This window comes from Dipodomys spectabilis, unplaced genomic scaffold (genome assembly GCF_019054845.1).
Source record: "Dipodomys spectabilis isolate Male_0828 unplaced genomic scaffold, ASM1905484v1 ptg000051l, whole genome shotgun sequence".
NCBI lineage: Eukaryota > Metazoa > Chordata > Mammalia > Rodentia > Heteromyidae > Dipodomys > Dipodomys spectabilis.
The window spans coordinates 1,177,843-1,198,896 of NW_024870728.1; the positions used below are offsets into that span (position 1 = coordinate 1,177,843).

Consider the following 21,054-nt stretch of genomic DNA (forward strand, 5'->3'; position numbering starts at 1 on the left):
GGATTAAAGGTATGTGCCACCTAGACCTTAAGTACTACTTGTCCCTTATTTACAACTGTCTTCTGGCTATCACTACTTAATTTCTTATTAATACTTCAGAGTAAACATTCAAAACTGAATTTATTTCTCCTCTCCCAATGGGCACCTCAATGAATCCTGAGAACAGCACCATAATCCTCTCAAATACCTCAGTCATCTTTGACTCTTCTCCACCCTGATACACAATAAATAACAGTCAATTACTAGGCCTTGCCAATTTCAACTTTGAAATCTCATGTGCCACTACCTCACTTTACCAGTGCTCTGCCTATCTTATGATTGCTAAGAAGTCTAACAGGACAGAGTATAGTTCATCACAAGATACCCTAACACACAGCTATCTAATTTAAGTTGCAACCTACTTCCCACAAGCTTCTTTTTGATACCTCACATCCCATTTAAATAAGCCCAGGAATTGATTCTTGCCAGTGCCTTGATTACTTCCTCACTTTATTCTTACTGCTTTCTGGTACAGCAATGTTCTCTCATAATTCTACTAATTATTCCATGGTATGTTCAAAGACTATTTGCTTCCCAAAGCATACCAACTATATGCTAATAGTCAACTATCATTATTTTTGTCCTGGGTTACTGATACATTCACGACTCAACTCCCTACAGAATGTCAGCCTTGTAAGCATATCTATGAAGCTGTCTCAAAATATACATGCCTAGATGAGATTCTGAGATTCTGAAACTTCCTAGAATAAGACCTTCAGGCATGTCAAGAACGTTCACTGCAAGCACTTCTGAGGCACAACGTAACTGAGCACTTCTGAGGCACAACGTAACTGAGAAGCAACTACTATGAGTCAAGGAGATCTCAAGATGTACAGTTCACACAGTGCCTGATATGTAGAAAGGCAAATACATGCTTGCTTGCTTCATTCGTTCATTCATCCATTCAACTGTGTTCTAAACATAAAAAAACTAAAGAAATTCTTGGTTCAAGTCTTCAACATTGTCCATTGGGGAAAACAATCATTCTTTGTCATAGTGTTAGAAACTGTTGGTTGTTAAAAAGACTGAAACTGTATGAAGGGACACAGATGCAAGATCATACAAGGCATCACAAGGTATACATTTTTGTGGTGAATTTATCACTTAACCTTTTAATACTAAGTGTTACAACATCTGAAGCATTATATGCGCGCATGAAAATGTTATGATGAAACCCATAAAAATGTACTCATCCCCAAACAATAAGAAATAAACAGCATGTGGCCTGAAAAAGAGTTCAGAAGGAGGAAGAGGAGCTATATAATACTACAAGCTTATTTTGTATCAAAGGTGACTGACTTCTAGATTCATCTATGTATTCTTTTGAAACAACGGCATTTTAGTGTGATGACAGGCACAGAAGTACCAAAGGAGTAACTGTCAGGGGAGTCAAACCAATGCAGAGGATCCAATCTGAGCCTTCAGAGGCTGTCAAGACCTTAGGACGTGAGAATCTAGAACCATGTCCTTGCATATTCTAACTCTGATATGGTGAATTCTAAGAAAGATACATATGTGCTTGACTGAGGTTACTGGTAAAATAATCGATTCCCAAAACTGACCCCCAAGAGACATAAATAAAAACCTGTGACTTTAGCTTGTCTACTCTCATAGATACATACCATCCCCTCTGCTGGGCACTTTGGCTGGTAAACTGTTTTCTGTCCGACTCTCCTCTTCAGCTTTTTCTATCTGTTCCGTTTTTGGTTCATCTTTCCTCTCACACTGTGGTGCTTCCTGAGGCTTATGGTCTGAAGGAGACCCTGGTCTAGCAGATGAAGTTTGGGGTGTTTCCTCACTGGCTTCTGGAACACAAGTAATCTCAAATCAATTCAGCAAAGTTTGGGTTTGATGAGGGAAAAAAAAAGGTAAAAAGACAAAATGGGTCTTACCAACTGCTACTCTGTCTGTTTTCTCTCCATCTTTCTTATTTGTCTTATCAGGTTCTTTGGCCTCTTCATTATGGCTACCCTCAGAATCAGAGCACTCCTCCCCTTCCTCCACAGGCCGGAAATCCATCTCCTGCTCTTCAGGAATAGGCTCTTTCTGTACTTTCTATAACAATAAATTAAAACTGAAGGTCGACAACATATTTGGCTTTGGTACAATGTCAGTGCCTGTCCTGACATTTAAATAAACTTCTTGCCAGGCACCAGCAGCTCATACTTGTAATCCCAGCTACTCAGGAGGCTGAGATCTGAGGAGCAAGAGTCAAAGCCTGCCTAACCAGACAAATCCAAAAGACTCTTATTGCCAGTTAACCAGCAAAAAGCCGTAAGTGGAGTTGAGGCACCAGTGATAGGGCGCCAGCCTTGGGCGACAAAGGCAGATAAGAGCATAACACCTAGAACCAGCACAAACAAAACAAAGTAAAAATAAAAACAAAAAACAAAACTCCTTACTTTTAGAGAAAGGAATGCTCCAGATGAATCAAATGTACCCATTTCTTCTTCAGCATCCTCTAAGCACCATTCCGGTAAGCTATCCCTGTCATCATCCATACTCCCACTGCCAGAGCGCACCCTTCGATAACCCCGCTCATCATCTCGATCTCGAAAATCAAACTCAAACCTCCGACGGCGTTCCATGTGCTCCCGCCAGCCTGAAGAGCGAGGGCCATCTGAGGTAAGAGAGGACATAAATGTTAGAAAAGTTTTATAATACTATTTGAAAAATAAAATTATGAAAACTTCATCGATAGGATATCCAAATGGGCCAATCCACCTAAAGAGAAAAATTAAGGAAGGTGAATGAAACCCAGAGTTCATAGTATACATACCATCACTAAGTGACAGCAACATTTAAAGTATTGCCATACCACATCCTCAAAGCAGAAAAAGTAAAGCAATTAGCCATACATGTATTCTACTCCTAGCCAAGACAAACATTTAGTATCTTCAGAAACTAAAATTTAAGCCTTCCTTTTGTCAGATATTAAGGAACTTTGTTCCCATGAAAATATTACTCTATATGCATAAGACTAGCTTCCTTTATCAATTCATAGTATCAAACACACTTTGTCTACTTACTAGTACCAACTTTGCTCTTGTAATTTTGATTCCCAACAAACGGTATGGAATTCTAGCAGCTTATATGTTGGAAGAGATATATGACTCACTATCCTAATTTTATTGATTAAGTAGAAACTCAAATTTTAACAACAGATATAACTGGCACAATGACAAAGCAAAGTTGAATCCAATTCTACATCCTCTGCTGCTTTTTCCACAATAACATGCCTGCTATCCTTTTCCCTTTTCTCATCTTTTAATTCTCCTTTCTGTGTAACACCCTCAGGGGCATTCCTAAATCTAAGCTAGCATACTATTTATTGCAGCTACTTTCCATCAGAAAAAGACTGCCTAAGATAGCTATTAAACTATTTTATTTAAAAAGAAATTCTTGTTAAAATCTGTCAAATCTAAGAATAAAACATTCTTAAAAAGAAAGTTTTAACCTATGAGAATTTTCTATTTATGACTGCCTACTCCACTGGGAGATATACAAATAAATAATGAAAAAGTGAAATGGTCTTACTATTGAAACCCAATTTGCTAGAGCCAGCAATCTAAAGAACAAAGGAGCAAAACAATATGATGCCAAATACTAGTAGCATCTTATAAGATACAAAAAGATACTCATCTCACATTTCATACTTCTATTTACAACAAAACACTATTACATTTCATACTTCTATTTACAACAAAACACTATTTACTATCATCTATGAGACTCGAGAAATCTTATTGTATGCAGATTATTTAAATATAAACCTAAAACTATTACTTGAAAGCAATCGAAGTCAAATGTTGAATTCCAAAGTTCTCTGTCTACACCTATCAGTTCTAAACAGCCTAAGTATGTACTGTGATAGGAATCTATCCTTCTAGACCCCCCACCCCCACCCCAGCTCCTATTTCCCTCTACTTGAGTTTCCTAAATTCAGTTTCCAGAGTGGATGTTTCACTGTCCTCCATGATCTATCTCCAGCCATAAGCCCTACTTTAATAAAACTACATCCCATAATTCTGTTGCTATCTTACCAAGAGCTAATAAAATATTAGTCATGAAACTAAAAAGCAGCAGGCAAGGCAGACAGCTTATTAAGGCTTAACATTGCTTTATAGACATTACATCTAAGCTTAAGACATTATTTTCATAAATTAGTCAAAACAATTGTATTTCATATTCTACTCGTATTCTAACAAAAGATTATAACTTAAGGGTTAACCTATAACTGATGTAATCAAACTAAACCTTCAGTATGCTTCATTAAAAAGTAAATAGCTTTCTGCTTTTAAAAATGTGCCTAGTTTAGACTCTTTAGACTCTCCAAAATGTATGTTAAAAATATATGGATAAAATGTTTTGGAAAACTGTCAAGTTGATGGCAAAATATTAAAGTCAAATTAAGGAAAAAGGTTCTAAAAAGATGAGAAAGACAATCCATATCTAAATTGTAGGTGGGCTGCGGTGGGCAACAGTAGAACATTAAAATTGTACTTGTTTAACTGCTTTTAATAGAATCAATATCACACATTTGGTCTTAGAAACATTGCTCATCTTCCAAAACATTCACCTTGTTTGTTTTTGACTAGCTGGAATTTCTCTTCTTCTTGCTCAGCCCAAATCTGGTCCATTCTTCACTGAAGGCTTGTTGGGAACATAGTCTACAATCCCTTCTGCTTACAGGCAAGCACAGCACAAAATGCTGCAATGTCTTGAAGAGAACTATACCATTTGGTTGCCCAGGACACAGATTGATGAAAACTGCCTAGATCCTATGACGTAAACAATGCCTACTAATGACTGAAAATTTGCCCAAGAGGCAACCACAAAGACTTAGTGTAAATGCATCATAACTTTACTCAAAGACTAACTTTTGTATATTTCTACCTACCCACAACTCCATAAAATAGTCTGAATGCCTATCATAATGTTTCCTAAGACGTAGGCTACTGGTTTGGCTAAAACTTAATTTTAAAAGTAAAAGAAAATTACACCATAGTTTCCTCAATTAAAAGTAATCTTATCTGGCATATGGCTTATAGAAAATATGATTAGGTACATAAAACTCATAATGTATGCACATACACTGACCCCTCAGCATGAGCCACAGTTGCATCTGATTACCATGAGGCAAGGGATCAGTACTGTGGTAGAGAATGAACTTTAACACAAAGCACCAGTGTCTTCAATTACCAGCGTATCTAATGTCCAAGAAGAACAGTTTGAAGCATTCTTAAGAGTCTAACAGAAGAATCTAAAACACTACTAATCACTATTATTCTGTCTCCCTTTTCAAAAGTCAAAAGAACAAACTTGTGATTATGTCTCTGACCTGGGTTTAAAGTTCATTCTTCAAATAAGTATAAATGACATTTTCAGAAAGAAAAAAAATGTAGAAGAAAAAAATCCTTTCTTATTCAGGAAAAATACTAGAGAGACTATATTCTCAAATGTACAGTTATATACTTAGTTTTTTTTCCTCAACACTTGAATACTATAAGTTTTAAACAATGCTAAAGATGGTTTAAAAGATTCAGAGTTAGACAAAACTGAATAAAACTATCATTTTTTTTCTGGGTTGCAGACAGGTGCTTCTACTAAACTGTATTATATGTCTCAGGAAAATAAAGTAATTTCAAACAACTGAATGTATTATGTATTGAGGAGTTGTTTCTTGAATTTTTTTTCACAGTTCACAGTAGGCTGAGTATGCTGGCATAAAAAATTTTCTTTTCTTTTTTTTTAAACAATTTGCATTTTCCTTTTTTTTTTGGTCGGTCATGGGGCTTGAACTTTGGCCCGGGCGCTGTCCCTCAGCTCTTCAGCTCAGGACTAGTGCTCTACCACTTGAAGCACAGTGCCATTTCTGGTTTTCTGGTGGTTTACTGGAGATGAGTCTCACAGACTTCTCCTGCCTGGGCTGGCTTTGAACCGTGATTCTCAGATCTCAGCCTCCTGAGTAGCTAGGATTACAGGCGTGAACCACAGGTACCCACCTGCACTTTCCTTTTAATCCTAAACATTTTCACCAAACTCCCCCTTCTTTCAGTTCCTGTGTGCTTTATAACACAACACTTACCAGGGCTGTGGGGCCGCCACCGCTCTCCATCCCTTCTTGATCCAGCTAATCTCCAGCCTCCATCTTCATCTTCTCCATTTTGTTCCTCTCTAAAAATTCTCCAATTTTCACTTTCTGACCGTATAAATTCATGCTTTCTCCCCACTGATGTTGGTCCACTTTCCTCAAAATTTGGTCTCACTATAACAAAACAAAAAAATGGCATAGTTACCGAAACATAAATAACATAAGCCCTGAACAAATATGAACAAATATGCCAGCTCACAGTAAGCTTTCTTCAAGCTTTCCCATTTTAATGTTCATGAAGTATGAATAAAATAAGTGTGGTTGGGATGGGAATGTGACAGTGGTAGAGTGCTTGCTAAGCATGCACTGAAGCCTTGGGTTCAATTCCTCAGTACCATATAAACAGAAAAGGCTGGAAGTGGCACTGTGGCTCAAGTGGTAGAGTGCTAGCCTTGAGCAAAAAGCAAAAGAAGCTCAGTGATAGTGCCCAAGCCCTGAGTTCAAGCCCCAGGACTAACTCCTCATCCCCCCAAAAAAGTTTGGTTATCTTAAAGCTGAATTATCATAGACAAGGAAATTTCACTCACACACACACACACACACACACACACACACACACACACACACACACACACACACTTTCTTCTCTTTTCTCTGGAGAGTCTTAATTCCCTCGAATTAATTACCATCATTAATCTATTAAAAAGCCCCACCCAAAGTGTCCATGGCTCACTATGGATGTCATCCACACAAATGCCACTTTCAGCATGTGGTACTATTACACATACTGTTTTGAATCCTTGCTAGTTTCACTTAACAGTATATCTTGCCAATTCACCCTAGCCAGCTCTTACTTTTTGTCTGTTTGCTTTTGAGACAGGTCTTCAAACTTAGAATCCCCTTGCCTCATCTGGAGTGCTGGGATTCAATATCTGGCTCATACCTGAACCATACCTGGCCAACAAAAACATGTTTGAATGATAGTCTCTATTACTTGATGTACTATAATTTATATAACCAGCCTGTATTGGTGACTGTGCCTGAACAGGAACTATATACAGTTAAACCTCTTCTATTAAAAAAAAAAAAGATCACAAATTTAAAATAATGTTCCCATTTACTCCAGCACCTAGTACAATACATATATACAACAAACCACTTTGAGACAATGTTAAATACTAAGCTAGGTCTAACTTAATGTCTTAAGAGTTGAATTAGGTCATTCTCACCCTAGAGATGACCACTTTTTGTTTATTGAAAATGTTAATTCCTTTCCTAATTATCTTTCCTATCATTTTTTTTCCTTTCAAATCTAGCCTAAATTCCCTCCAGAAAACAAGGACAAGGTAGATAGCTGTACTGACTCTATGGTAACATTTCTGGTAATATGTCTGTCTGCAGGAGATTTGTTCCTTCTCTGGAGCATTTCTAGTTAACTGGCCCATAGGAGGTAACTCTCACAAGTATTTACTTCTCAAACTGAGACAACTTTTAAATATTTAGTGAATTCTAAGTGTATAAAACTACTACTACAGCTCTAAGACTAAAAAGTTAAGTTTGAGGCAATTCAGCCAAATATAGCCAGGCACAGATCAATGCAATGTCTGACTCTGCTATGTTCTTGATCTCCTGACTCCACAAACTCCTCCGTAAACAACTACATGGACTGTGATTTCCAAAGGACATCCCTATTGTAAAAGGGCCTGGATAACTTACGAGTGGAATCACTGCTGTCTCCACAGAAATTGAGGGCTAAAGATTCCTAAATTAGATCTGCTAGATAAGTTAGCCAAAGAGTGACTTAATTTATCATTCCCCAGAAGAATTCAAGGTCTCAAGTCTTTGAAGGGGAAATGATAGGTTAACCATGAGCAATGGGAAAATGCAAAGAAAACTTAAGCATTTCAACTTAAAAGGTAACCAAGGTTCTGGAACTTCCTAAGACGTGTTTCTAGCCGGGCGCCAGTGGCTGATGCCTGTAATCCTAGCTACTCAGGAGGCTGAGATCTGAGGATCGCAGTTCAAAGCCAGCCCAGGCAGGAAAGTTCGTGAGACTCTTATCTCCAATAAACCGCTAGAAAACCGGAAGTGGTGCTGTGGCTCAAGTGGTAGAGCGCTCGCCTTGAGCTGAAGAGCACAAAGACAGCACCCAAGCCCAGAGTTCAAGCCCCACGACCGACCAAAAAAAACCACCTAAGACGTGTTTCTATCTATCCCACCCCATCCAGTCCTGGGGCTTAAACTCAAGGACCCGTATTTAAGCTTTCTGTGCTCAAGGCAAATGCTCTGCCACTTAAGCCACAGCTCCTGGTGGCTTTTCTGGTGCTTAATTGGAGATAAGAATCTCACCAAGGGGCTGGGAAGGTGGCTCAGTGGTAAAGCGCTTGCCTTGCATGCATGAGGCCCTGGGTTCGATTCCCCAGCACCACATAAGCAAAAAGAAAAAAAGCTGAAAGTGGCGCTGTGGCTCAACTGGTAGAGCGCTAGCCTTGAGCTGAAGTCCCTTGAGGGACAGTGCCCAGGTTCAGAGTTCAGGCCCCATGACTGGACCCCTCTCCCCCCCCCAAAAAAAATCTCACCAAGACTTTCCAGCCCCAGCTGGCTTTGCACTATGATCCTCAGATCTTGGCCTCCTGAGTACCTAGGATTACAGGCATGAGCCACTCACCTAACGATTAATGAAAGGCTTCATTCCAGCCTATTTAGTGAGTCAACTACATCTCTAAGCCCTTTACACTTCAACAAAAACTTGTGCCAAAGTAAAAACAATTGCTTTTGGTCTACTGAAAGTGTATTTGTTTACTAATAAACTTTCCTATCATTTCCATTACAAAAAAAAAGTTACATTAAGTGTAAATTGCTTGTTAAACTGTATGGGGTATGTGTGTGTGTGTGTGTGTGTGTGTGTGTGTGTGTGTGTGTGTGTGTGCGCGCGTGCGCGTGTGCGTGTTTATCCTGGGGCTTGAACTCAGGGCCTAGATTCTGTCACTAAGTATAGTTTCCAAAGCAGGCTGGATTCAAACTGTGATCCTAAGATTTGAACCTACAGAGTAGGTGGGATTATAGGCATGAGCCACTGGCATCCGGCGCTAACTACTTCCGTGTTGTGGTCTGTAGAGTCCGTGTGCCCCAACAAACCCTGCCTGTTGGTTTTGTATAAGTCATTGTGTACAACAATTCATCCCTGACAAACAGAATCCAACTAAAGTGATGAGGTGCCATTCTGATACTAAGCTTAAAAAGACTGTGGCTTCCACCTAAGGAGAGCCAGCAGTCAAGGCATGGTATGACCCAGTGGAGAACTGAGGCCTGCCACCACAAGATGACGCAACACCAACAGCGTCTGAAAGATGAGGGCAGAGCCTGTACACAGAAGCTAACAGCCACGGCACTCTCGGCTGCTGAAGGCAAGCAACTAATGATTAATGACTGGCATGAGACCTTCTTTTAGGGCTGAGGTGGGTATAAAATTATGTTGTGTTAATGGGTGTACAACTGAAAATTGGCTTAAATCTACTGATCTGGACACTTTAAAAGGTCCCATTTTATGGTATGGGAATTATATGATAATCAAGTTGTGATTTTAAAAATACTTTAAAATTTTTAAAGGAGACAATCCTTTCTATAAACCACCATTTTCATTAAATGACTTAATGAAGAGAAATTTAAAACAAAGAAACCTTTAATGTAGGGCAGGGTGTGGCAGGAATAGAAAGTAGAAGGCAAACAAGGGCAGGAAGAAACTTCAATGTATATAAATTGGAAAATAGTGAAGAATGGCTTTTTACAGAGAAATACATGCCAAGTACTGAGCTGCAATTTGTACATACAAAGCTAATTACATGATTACTAGTCAAACCACTCACTTTCATCATCAACTTTCACACCAAGCTTCTGAAAAATTAATAAATGTACCAAAGTAAACAACAGTATTAATGGAAAAATGCATAATTCATCAAAACCCATTATCAGTACTTTTCCTAACAATTCAATTAATATTAAAATGTTAAAATTATTATGCTAGGAACTAACCTATGAATATTAAAAATAGAAATCTATCCAGAGATGGTGGCACATGCCTATAATCCTAGCACTAGAGAGGGTGAGGCTGGAGGATTATTGAGTTGAAGCCAGCCTGGGCTACATACAGAGTTTGAGGCAATCTAAGCCACCCAGTGACACTTTGTCTCAAAAAAAATAGGGAGAGGGAGTTATGTCAAAGCTAATCAAAGAAAGCTCTCCATCCTTTCTTCCTTTAGAGAATGTCTCCCTGTGTGGCCCAGGAAGGCCTCAAGTGCACAAGTATATGCCACCATGTCCAGTATGACATTTTTATATTGTTGCCCTCTATATAGTTACTATTTTATAATCTAGTTTTCACTTATGATAGCAAATAGTTCTCTATGATTATACATCTTCCTACTAATGCAAATGGGGGCATGCTAGTTATATCTTGCTACTAAACCATAATGAACTTGTATACTGTAACTAACTTTTTTCCCATTGTAGACAATGAGGCAAGAAGTATCTACCACCATGTGTACTTTGCATTTTTTTCAATTACTTACTGTGAATGAAAAACTTAAGAGTAAAACTACTAGGCCAAATGACAGGCTTGATGTATTAATACACCTCCACATAAAAAATGGGGAAAGGAAAAAGCCAGGCGCCAGTAGCTCATGCCTGTCACCCTAGCTACTTAGGAGGCTGAGATCTGAGGATCAGGTTCAAAGCCAGCCTGGGCAGGAAAGCTTTTGAGACTCTTATCTCCAATAAACCACTAGAAAACCAGAAGCGGCTCTGTGGCTCAAACGGTAGTGCTTGCCTTGAGCTGAAGAGTGCAGGGACAGTGCCAGAGTTCAAGCCCCATGATGGACCAAAAAAAAGGGGAGACGAGAGGAGGACCCAAACATTATATTATTTGTATTATTAGCACTGAATGATGCTATATTTGACTTGTACTAGTGTTTGAATACTCATGACCTTGAGCTTCCTAGGTATAGAGGAGACCCCAATTAAGAAGATATGGTGGACAAAGAACTATCAAGATCCAGATGGAAACAAGGGGTTTCTTTGTTATTGTTTTTGTCTTGTTTATTATCTGTTTTTAGGAGGGTAAATGGGGAGGAAAGAAATGGAGGAACAAAAGGTGAACAAATGCAGCAGTGGTACTAACTACACACTATGTTAAAAATGAGCTGTACAACTTGTGGGTGGGGACAGGAGGGAAAATTAGGAGAGTATTGTCCAAAGAGAAATGTACTCATTTCCTGATTTATGTAACTGTAACCGCTCTGTATATCACCTTTATAATAACAATAAAACAATAAAAATAATTTTATTTTGTCTGTCATGGGGCTTGAACTCGGTCTGGGCACTGTTCCTGAGCTCTTCAGCTCAATACGAGAGCTCTACCACTTGAGCAACAGTGCTACTTCTAGTTTTCTGGTCGTTAATTGGAGGTAAGAGTCTCACGGACTTTCCTGTGCTGGCTAGCTTTGAACTGCAATCCTCAGATCTCAGCCTCCTTAGTAACTAGGATTACAGGCGTGAGCCACCAGTGCCCGGCTTAAAAAATAAATAAATAAAATAAAAAAAGATCCACCTTTTGGCCGGAACCGCCATCTTCCAGTAATTTGCCAAAATGACGAACACAAAGAGGAAGAGGAGAGGGACTTGATACATGTTCTGTAGGCCCTTCCGGAAACATGGAGTTGTTCCTTTGGCCACATACATGAGAGTCTACAAGAAGGGTGATATTGTAGACATCAAGGGAATGGGTACTGTTCAAAAAGGAATGCCCCACAAATTTATCATGGCAAAACTGGAAGAATCTATAATGTTACCCAGCATGCTGTTGGCACTGCTGTGAACAAGCAAGTTAAGGGCAAGATCCTTGCCAAGAGGATTAATGTGCAAATTGAGCATATTAAACACTCTAAGAGCCGAGAAAGCTTCCTGAAATGAGTGAAGGAAAATGACCAGAAAAAGAAGGAAGCCAAAGAGAAAGGAACCTGGGTTCAACTGAAGCGCCAGCCTGCTCTACCCAGAGAAGCACATTTTGTGAGAACCAATGGAAAGGAGCCTGAGCTATTGGAACCTATTCCCTATGAATTCATGGCCTAAGAGATGTTAAAAAATAAAAGACTGCTGGGCTATAAAAAGAAAAAAGAAAAAAGACCCAGAGCCAGGTGCCGGTGGCTCACTCCTGTAATCCTAGCTACTCAGGAAGCTGAGATCTGAGGATCATGACTCAAAGCCAGCCCTGGCAGGAAAGTCCGTGAAACACATCTCTAAAAAACCACCAGAAAACTGAAAGTGGTGCTGTGGCTCAAGTGGTAGACTACTCACCTTGAACTGAAGAGCTGAGGGGCAGCGCCCAGGCTCAGAGTTCAAGCCCCATGACAGACAAAAAAAAAAAAAAAAAGATCCAGATGGAATGAGGACTTGAGTCAAAGCCAGGAAATGGGCCGGATGGAACACAGATATGAAAACAGAGGGCTCAAGCCATTCCTGCTCACATGAAATATAAGACATGGTACAAGAGAGAGCCAGTCAGTATGTTCTACAAAATGCAATAGCCCATCTGAAGTAGCCCACCGAGCCAAAGAGAAAAAAAACCCACTCCCAAATGGTACCCTAAAATAAACCTTTGTTTTTCCAATTGTCCTGTCTTGATAAATCCTTTTACTAATCCTCAACCTCAGCTCCAATATCCACATCTAAGCCTGTACATGGATATTTGGAGGGTTTCTTTGCTTCTATCAGGGCTGTCGCTAGTGTTGCACTAAGCTGGTGTCTAGAACTCATTGCTCTTGGGTTGAGTGATCTTCAGGTTGCATAACCTACAGATCTCTGGCCAGGGCAACTCTCTGGATGTCATCAATGACAACAACAACAAAAAAAATCACAAAAAGAAGATCTGCCTGCCTATAGCCTTAAGGTGAAGAGCCTGTCTGTTAGCTATTTCAAGCTTCTGCTTCCAATCTCCAAGGGGACTTATCTCTCTCCTCCTACTTTTACTTCCAAATCCTCTTATGTTCTGGGAAAAAGATTATTCTTGCCCTGTGGAAGGAGTCTTGGTGCCAGTAGTGAGTTTCCCCTGCCCCTCATTTCTCTGGTTTTGTCCAGAATGTGCACCCTGACTTAGTGTTTTAAGTCCTCTCAACTTTGAGGATTGCATTCTAGGAGTCCTTCCATCCTTGAAAGTTGCATCCCAATTTTGGGGACCCTCTCACTGGTTAATGTCCGTCCGAGCAGCTTTCCCGATTCTATGTCCTTGTGGACATTTGGGCCCCTTTTCTCCTGATAGGACACTTAGAAGAGACTTGGGCACTGGAAACCCCTCCCTCAACGTGGAACAAATCTCTTTATTCCTTTAAGACTCACCCCAGGCTACCCTTGTTAAAGAGAAACAACACTTCTCTGTAATGTGGCCTGGCCAACTTACAACAAACTGCTAGGTGGAAAGTTCAGATCTCAAAACAATGCTTTTTTGGGGGTGGTGGGGTGGTAAAGGGAGTACTGGTACTGGGGCTTGATCTCAGGGCCTTGAGCTTTGGCTCAGGTTTTTCACTTATGGTTGGTGTACCATAACTGAGCCACGCCTCCTGTCTCAACTTTTTTTTTGCAGATTAATTGGGAGATAAAGATGTCAGAGATTTGTCTGCCTAGCTGGCATGGAAGTATGATTTGCATATCTCTGCCTCCTGAGTAGCTAGGATTATAGGCATGAACCACCAGCACTCAGCTTCAAAGCAACACTCTTAACCATAAGACCATTCTAGAACTTGACCTCTTTTGCTGTAACTCCTCTGATGATCCTTCCTACACCACCAATTTCTTTCTAGGATATAGACTTCAGGGGGCAATGTCTGGCCTTATTCTCTGAAGCTGAAGACTTAGCTCATATTCTAAATGACCCTTCGCTTTCCTCTGCATCAGCTCTACAGTCTAATATGGGTCTCTTGCCCTCCTCCCCCTTCTTCTAAGTGCTCAGTCCTTCCCAGGAGCCCGAACCCTACTTCCAGCTCCTAACAGGCTTGTGCTCTTTCTTTAAATTTCTTCCAGTCACTTGGAGTTGCCCTTCTTCCTTATGCAGGAAACTCTGGCCTTCTAGCCTCCTCAGAACACCAGGTCAGATCAAACATTTAATACCTGAAAACAGGACCTTTTAAGACAAGCTAAGAAAGGTCTTTACCCTTTGGTCAAGGGGTCATGTATGCATGTCCCCTCTCCCCCTATTCCGACCTAGATAAAAATCTCAGCTAGGCTTGGCTCTGTCAGCCAAGACCCTTCCACTTTTGTGAAGGAATTCAAAGCTCTTTCCTGGTGTGACATTTGGGCCATTTTAAACATATGTTGCACCCATGAGGAAAGATCTAGAATTCAGTCACTTAGCTGACACTTGAGGCTTACATTCAAAACGTCCCTAGAAGAAATGCCTTCCCAAGAAAGGCTAAATGGGATTAGAGGGAAGGATCAAGGGACAGAGATCAAGGAAATCAGATGATTACTTGCTTCTTGAAGGATAGGCAGAGGACCTGTTAACAAATTAAAGGAAATGCCTCAAGGTCTCATTGAAAATCTTTTTCTCCAGGGAAGAAATACCATATGCAATTATAGCACTTTAAACCCTGAGATATCAAGAGGTCTAGCAGTATTAACCAAGCATTTATCAGCCATCGTCACCAGACATTAGAAAAACATGGCAAAAGTAGAACCCCAAATGATTTTATCAGGCCCCTAACTGCTTTCCCAACCTAACTGGAAACAGACGTAAACGTAGGCAGGTTAGAGCTGCAGGTGGCTCACACCTGTAATCCTAGCAACTCAGGAGGCTGAGATCTGAGGATTGTGGTTCAAAGCCAGCACAGGCAGGAAAAGCCATAAAACTCTTATCTCCAATTAATCACCAGAAAACCAGAAGTGGCGCTGTTGCTCAAGTGGTAGAGTGCTTGCCTTGAGCTGAAGAGCTGAGGGATGAATTCAAACCCCACGACCAACAACAACAAAAAAGAAGTAGGCAGGTTGGACTGAGAGTATGGCTTAGTGGTAGAATGCTTGCCTAGCATGTATGAAGCCCTGGGTTCAATTCCTCAGTACCACATAAACAGAAAAAGCCAGAAGTGTCACTGTGGCTCAAGTGGTAGAGTGCTAGACTTGAGCAAAAAAAGCTCAGGGACAGTGCCCAGGCCCTGAGTTCAAGCCCCAGGACTGGCAAAATAAAATAAAAGTAGGCAGGTTGACATACCACTCTTGAGCATCTACCCAGAAAATTGTAAGTCAGGATACAGTAAAAACACTTTCTCAATGTTCAATACAGCCAAGTTACAGAAACAACCCAGACACCCCACTATAGATGAGTGGATCAAGAAAATGTGCTACATATATATACTCATCCATTAGAAAGAATATTACGTCATTTGCAAGGAAATGGATGGACTCAGAACAAATCATGTTCATGTTGAATGAGCTAAGCTAAGCTCAGTGAGACAGTACATATGCTAGATCTAAACTACAACTGGATATAACTTTTACAGGGCTCTATGCATTTAGATACAAACTGACTAAAGAAGTATACCCTTAGTGGAGGAACCTAATGGGGTAACTGCCTGAACATCCAAAGTACTGTTTACCAAAACAAATTCCAGGAAATGGAAACATGTTTTTGTTGTTCTTCATTGTTTTAGGAAGGGGGAAAAATGGGGGCACATGAATGGAGGGAAGAAGGGTAAGCAAGAGGGTATATATGGTACTCAGTATATACTATGTAAAAAAGTGAACTATGCAATTTATAGGAAGGAACAGGAGAGGAAAAATGGGGAAAAGTATAAGATGTGATAACACTGACCAAGAAGCACTGTACTCATTAACCCCTTTGTACAACTCTTTAATGATAACAATTAAAAAGAAAAGAAAAAGAAATAAAAGTGGGCAGGCTGAGAAGATGGCCTTAACAACTGCCAACTCCATTCCCACTCGGGGTACTGTCGGGCTCTCCTAGACTGATTGTGGGTTACTAACAGCCACAAGCTCTCTGACGGCTCTCAATGGTCAGCTGTAACTGTTGCCAGCTGGGACATTTCGGGCACAACTGTCAAAATCATCAGGTCTATGTTCACACTGAAGGTAGGATTGTCTTGTTCTTGACAAAAGGAGAGGTCATCCCAAGCCTAGGACTCCTATGAACCATAGCCTAATCCCAGGGACCAGCAGATGCCTGCCTCCCTTCCTTCAACCCAGTTTGTGGGCCACAAGAAACCAACAGACAGGGGACACCTCCTAGAGCTCAACTGATGGGGCTATAAGTTGCCCAAGTTGTTCATCTCTATGGAAGAGCCCTGGGCAGCCCTACATGTGCCGGGAGATTGAAAACCACCTTCTGCATAAGTATAAGTGCTTCATATTCTGCCCTAATTACTTCTCTGGTCCCACTTTTCAATCCCCTATCTTTTTGGGGGAGGGGGGTTGGTCATGGGGCAGCTCTTCAGCTCAAGGCTAGCACTCTACCACTTGAGCCACAGCGCCACTTCTGGTTTTCTAGTGGTTTACTGAAGATAAGAGTCTCATGGACTTTCCTGCTTGGGCAGGCTTTGAACCGTGATCCTCAGATCTCAGCCTCCTGAGTAGCTAGGATTACAGCTGTGAGCCACGGGCGCCTGGCTTCCCATATCTTCTTCACAGAAAAAGATGGACAACTTTGACAGGGCTGTTTTATTCTTCCAGCTGTTCAGCTTACCAGCTGTCTTACTCACTGTGTTGCTACTCTTACAGTCCTATCCTATTCCTGGGATGTCATGTCTCATCCAAACTGAGAGCTAGCCTCAGGGTCTAGGGAAGAGATAGTTCAGGATCCACTCTTTTATTGGTATTTCTTGTCCCACAGTTCCAAGTCACCCTTGACTACAAACTCTATACTTCACCAAGTTTTTCCTGAGGTCTAGAACACTATTCTCCTCTTCACTTTCTACAACTCCAGTCAAAATATTTCTAGAAGATCCTAACTTCTTCCCTAGGCACCTCCAATATCCCCTTCAAGCTACAGGTAGAAAGAAAACTTCAGCCGGGCGCTGGTGGCTCACGTCTGTAATCCTAGCTACTCAGGAGGCTGAGATCTGAGGATCGCGGTTCAAAGCCAGCCCGGGCAAGAGAGACCGTGAGACTCCTATCTCCAATAAACCACCAGAAAACCGGAAGTGGTGCTGTAGCTCAAGTGGTAGAGCGCTCGCCTTGAGCTGAAGAGCTGAGGGACAGCGCCCAGGCCCAGAGTTCAAGCTCCACGACCGACAAAAAAAAAAAAAAAAAAAACAACTCCAGGCCTGATATTGCTAAATTCTTTTTTTGGGGGGGAAGGGGGAGGTTAGTTGTGGGGCTTGAACTCTGGGCCAGGGGGCTGCCCTAAGCTCTTAGGCTCAAGTGGCACTTGAGTCACAGTGCCACTTCTAGTTTTCTGGTGGTTAGAGATAAGAGTTTCATGGACTTTCCTGCCCAGACTGGCTTTGAATCACAATCCTCAGATCTCAGCCTCCTTAGTAGCTAGAATTACAGGCAAGAGCCATACATGTTTAGAATTTCCCCCCTCTAATACACCTGTTCTGGCTAGCAGCAAAGAAATCAGATGATGCTTATGGTACAAAATCTCAGCACCATTAATAAAGGCAGTTTTCCTCATCTACCTAATTATCCTAACCCATAGACTGGATTAAATCAAATCTTCATGAGGACTTCCTGGTTTACAGTGCTCTATTTGAAGGATGCAGGGCTGGGAAGGTGGCTCAGTGGTAGAGCACTTGCCTTGCATGCATGAGGCCCTGGGTTCAATTCCTCAGCACCACATAAGCAAAAAGGGGAAAAAAAAGCCAGAAGTGGCACTGTGGCTCAAGTGGTAGAGCGCTAGCCTTGAGCTGAAGAGCTGAGGGACAGCGCCCAGACCCAGAATTCAGGCCCCACAACCGGACCCATAAAACAAACAAACAAACAATTTGAAGGATGCCTTCTTTTGCAATCCAGTCCACTGGGACACTCAGTTCCTATCTGCTTCTGAGTGGAGAAGTACTGATAGCTGGGTTGCTGACAGCCAACCTGCCATGGCATGGCATGGCAGGGAGATCTTGTCAGGGACAGCCCTTAGTTTTTGGTCAGGATCTAGGCAAAGGACCTTTCCCAAATAAAGGTCTCTGAGTCTGCACAACATTCTTATTTGTACTCCTAACAAAAGGGCCCCTCATTTAAATACCAACAAATACTATAGACATTGGAAACATAAGGACTTAAGGTTCCCCCAATAAGACCTAGATTTCCCTACAAAAAGTACAGCTCCTGAGACCAATTCTAACCCTTGTGATAATACATTTAACTGAAAAACAAAAGGAGTTAATTTTAAACCAACAATAATAATTGGGGGCCAGTGGCTCATGACTGTAATCCTAGCTAAGAGATTGAGATCCAAGGATCACTGTTCCAGGGAAACAAGAGAGAAAAATCTCTGAGACTCTTATCTGCAAGTGGTAGAGCACTAGCCTTGAGTGGAAAAAGCTAAACCCTGACCCCAATTTCAAGCCTCAACACAAGGGCACATCTGGATCCCACAGTTTGCACTTATAGCCTAAAGCTTCTATGAGGTTTGAGGAGGACTCAAAAGAGAGCCTCTATACTGGATCATTGAATGAGCCGAGCTCTCCAGGCTCCCTATATATTCACAAGAAGGGGGGAATTAAATTGGGAGTCCTGACTCAATCAGTCATCCAGTAGCATACCTGTCAAACATATGGTAGTTTCAGAGGTGGCCTTATGTCTCAGTGCATTGGCATCCATGTTCTAAGAGGCTTCCAAACTGATCCTGGGGTAAGGGATGACAGTATTCAGTCCCCATCAAGGGACAGATAGTCTAAACTCAAAAAACCAACCACTGGAAATCTGATAGCTGCATTCAAAAATACTAAAGTCTCCTTTTAGGAACCTCCGACCATCAGATTCATCCCTGTCAAACCCTAAACCTAGCCAAATTATTGCCAAACCCAAACTCTGACCCCACACTCCAATATTCCTGCTTAGAAGTTATTGATCTCACCTGCACTGCCAGGTTTGACTTCCCTGAACCACTTGTTACCTGCCTCGATGATGGCAGGAGCTACTAAAGAAAGATGGAAGATATATCTTAGATATTGCAACAGTCAGCCCTTCAGAGATCATTGAATTTGGCCCCTCCCTGATAGCCCTACTTCAATCCAACAGGGAGAGCACTCAATCTCTGTCTTGCGCGTGCGATCTGTGTGTGTGTGTGTGTGTGTGTGTGTGTGTGTGTGTATTCCCTACTTCAATCCAACAGGGAGAGCACTCAATCTCTGTCTTGCGCGTGCGATCTGTGTGTGTGTGTGTGTGTGTGTGTGTGTGTGTGTGTGTGTGTGTGTGTGTGTGTGTGTGTGTGTGTGTGTGTGTGTGTGTGTGTATTCAAGTATATGTTTATATACTAGAAATGAAAAGGACTTTTAACAGCCCCAAACATCCCAATCAAACGTGTCCTGAGATCACAAACTTACTAGAGGCAACCAAGCCCCCAACAAGGATAACCATACTTCCTTGCAAAGCCATTCGGAAGGCCACTAGGGTATCTTTGGGTAACAATCAGGCGATAAGACAAGGAGGTCAGCCCTCTAAGGAAATGGGAAGGCAATGCCTAAGGTTTCTTGTATACCCCCGAGGGTTGTTTACAGGGACAAGACTATCATCTCCTTCTGCCTGAGTCCTTCTAATGGAAGGTACATTTTGTCTGGCCTTCATTAATCTACCCATCTTCGAGACAGTACCCTACAAAACCTTTTAAACATGCTTTCTTTCACAAGAGAAGGGATGATCCAGACTGTGTTCTATCACTTAGTTTATCTTATCTGCTGCTATAACAAACCTTAAGAAACCCATTTCTTCTCCAACCTATTCAGAGGCAAAAGACTTTACCAGGGAAAGATTGGCAACTTGATTTCTCCCATATACACCCTTGCAAAGGCCTCAAATACTTGCTTGTTTCTGTAGATACTTTTATACTAGCTTAATAAAGGCTTTTCCTATCCAGACAGGTATTATATTGAACATACAAAACTTCATTTTGGATTCCTTATATCTTTACAATTGGATAATGGTCCCATGTTCCTATCACAGGGTAGGTTACTCAGGAACTTTGCCAGGCTCTTCATATTAAAATATGCCTATATGCTGCCTGGTATCCACAATCTTCAGGAAAAGTAGTAAGAACTAAATATAACCTAAAAGATACCTAAGCCAATTAATGCAGGAAACACAACAATCCCAGTCCACCCTGCTCCCAGTAACACTTCTTTGATCTCAAAGAGAAAAGCCTACCTTAGTCCTTCTGAAGTATTATATGGAAAGCCTTCTCTTCAGATAGAACTAGACCCAGAAGCCCAGCAAAATTGACCCAGTATGTCCTATCACTAGGAGTAATCGACAGTGATCCAGGAGTACCAACAGGCTAAAAAATCCTGAATCAGACTCATTAGAAAAGTCTCCAAAAAAACCTACCTTTGGACCTGGAGATTGGATGTATCTTAAAATACTTCTCTCCAAGATAGAGCCTGAAAGTCTAACTGGACAGGTCCCCATCAGGCACTTTAAAGTGTTTTTCCATGGATTCCTATCTCCAGGACCAAGATAACACCTCCACCCCAAGACTCTCTGACTTCCAGTTACCACTGGGAGCCTACAGAAGACCTCTGTTGTTTTGACAACTCCAGGCCATAAAGTTACAAATGATGCTACAATGCAGCTTCCATCATCACTATGTGACCCTTTATGGCCTCTTAGGCCCCTAGACAGACTCTTGTACATTTCATTTAGATATTCAATTAGATCCTGCTGTGTCCCTATGGACCACTTCATAACCTTCTTCCAAAACAACAAATATA

At 41.3% G+C, this 21,054-nt stretch overlaps 1 protein-coding gene and 1 pseudogene across 3 annotated transcripts in view; one reads left to right on the plus strand and one right to left on the minus strand.

Annotated features, from left to right (window-relative positions):
• Gigyf2 (GRB10 interacting GYF protein 2) overlaps nucleotides 1-21,054 on the minus strand; it is a 148,667-nt gene that overhangs the window by 43,205 nt on the left and 84,408 nt on the right. For all 3 annotated transcript variants that reach the window (XM_042679050.1, XM_042679049.1, XM_042679048.1), the window contains exons 9-12: nucleotides 6,128-6,307; nucleotides 2,442-2,659; nucleotides 1,932-2,094; nucleotides 1,662-1,844 (exon numbers count right to left, since the gene is read on the minus strand). In XM_042679050.1, the coding sequence (XP_042534984.1) occupies nucleotides 1,662-1,844; nucleotides 1,932-2,094; nucleotides 2,442-2,659; nucleotides 6,128-6,307 (744 nt within the window). The remainder of the gene's footprint in view (nucleotides 1-1,661; nucleotides 1,845-1,931; nucleotides 2,095-2,441; nucleotides 2,660-6,127; nucleotides 6,308-21,054) is intronic.
• Nucleotides 11,744-12,264, plus strand: LOC122107385 (annotated as a pseudogene).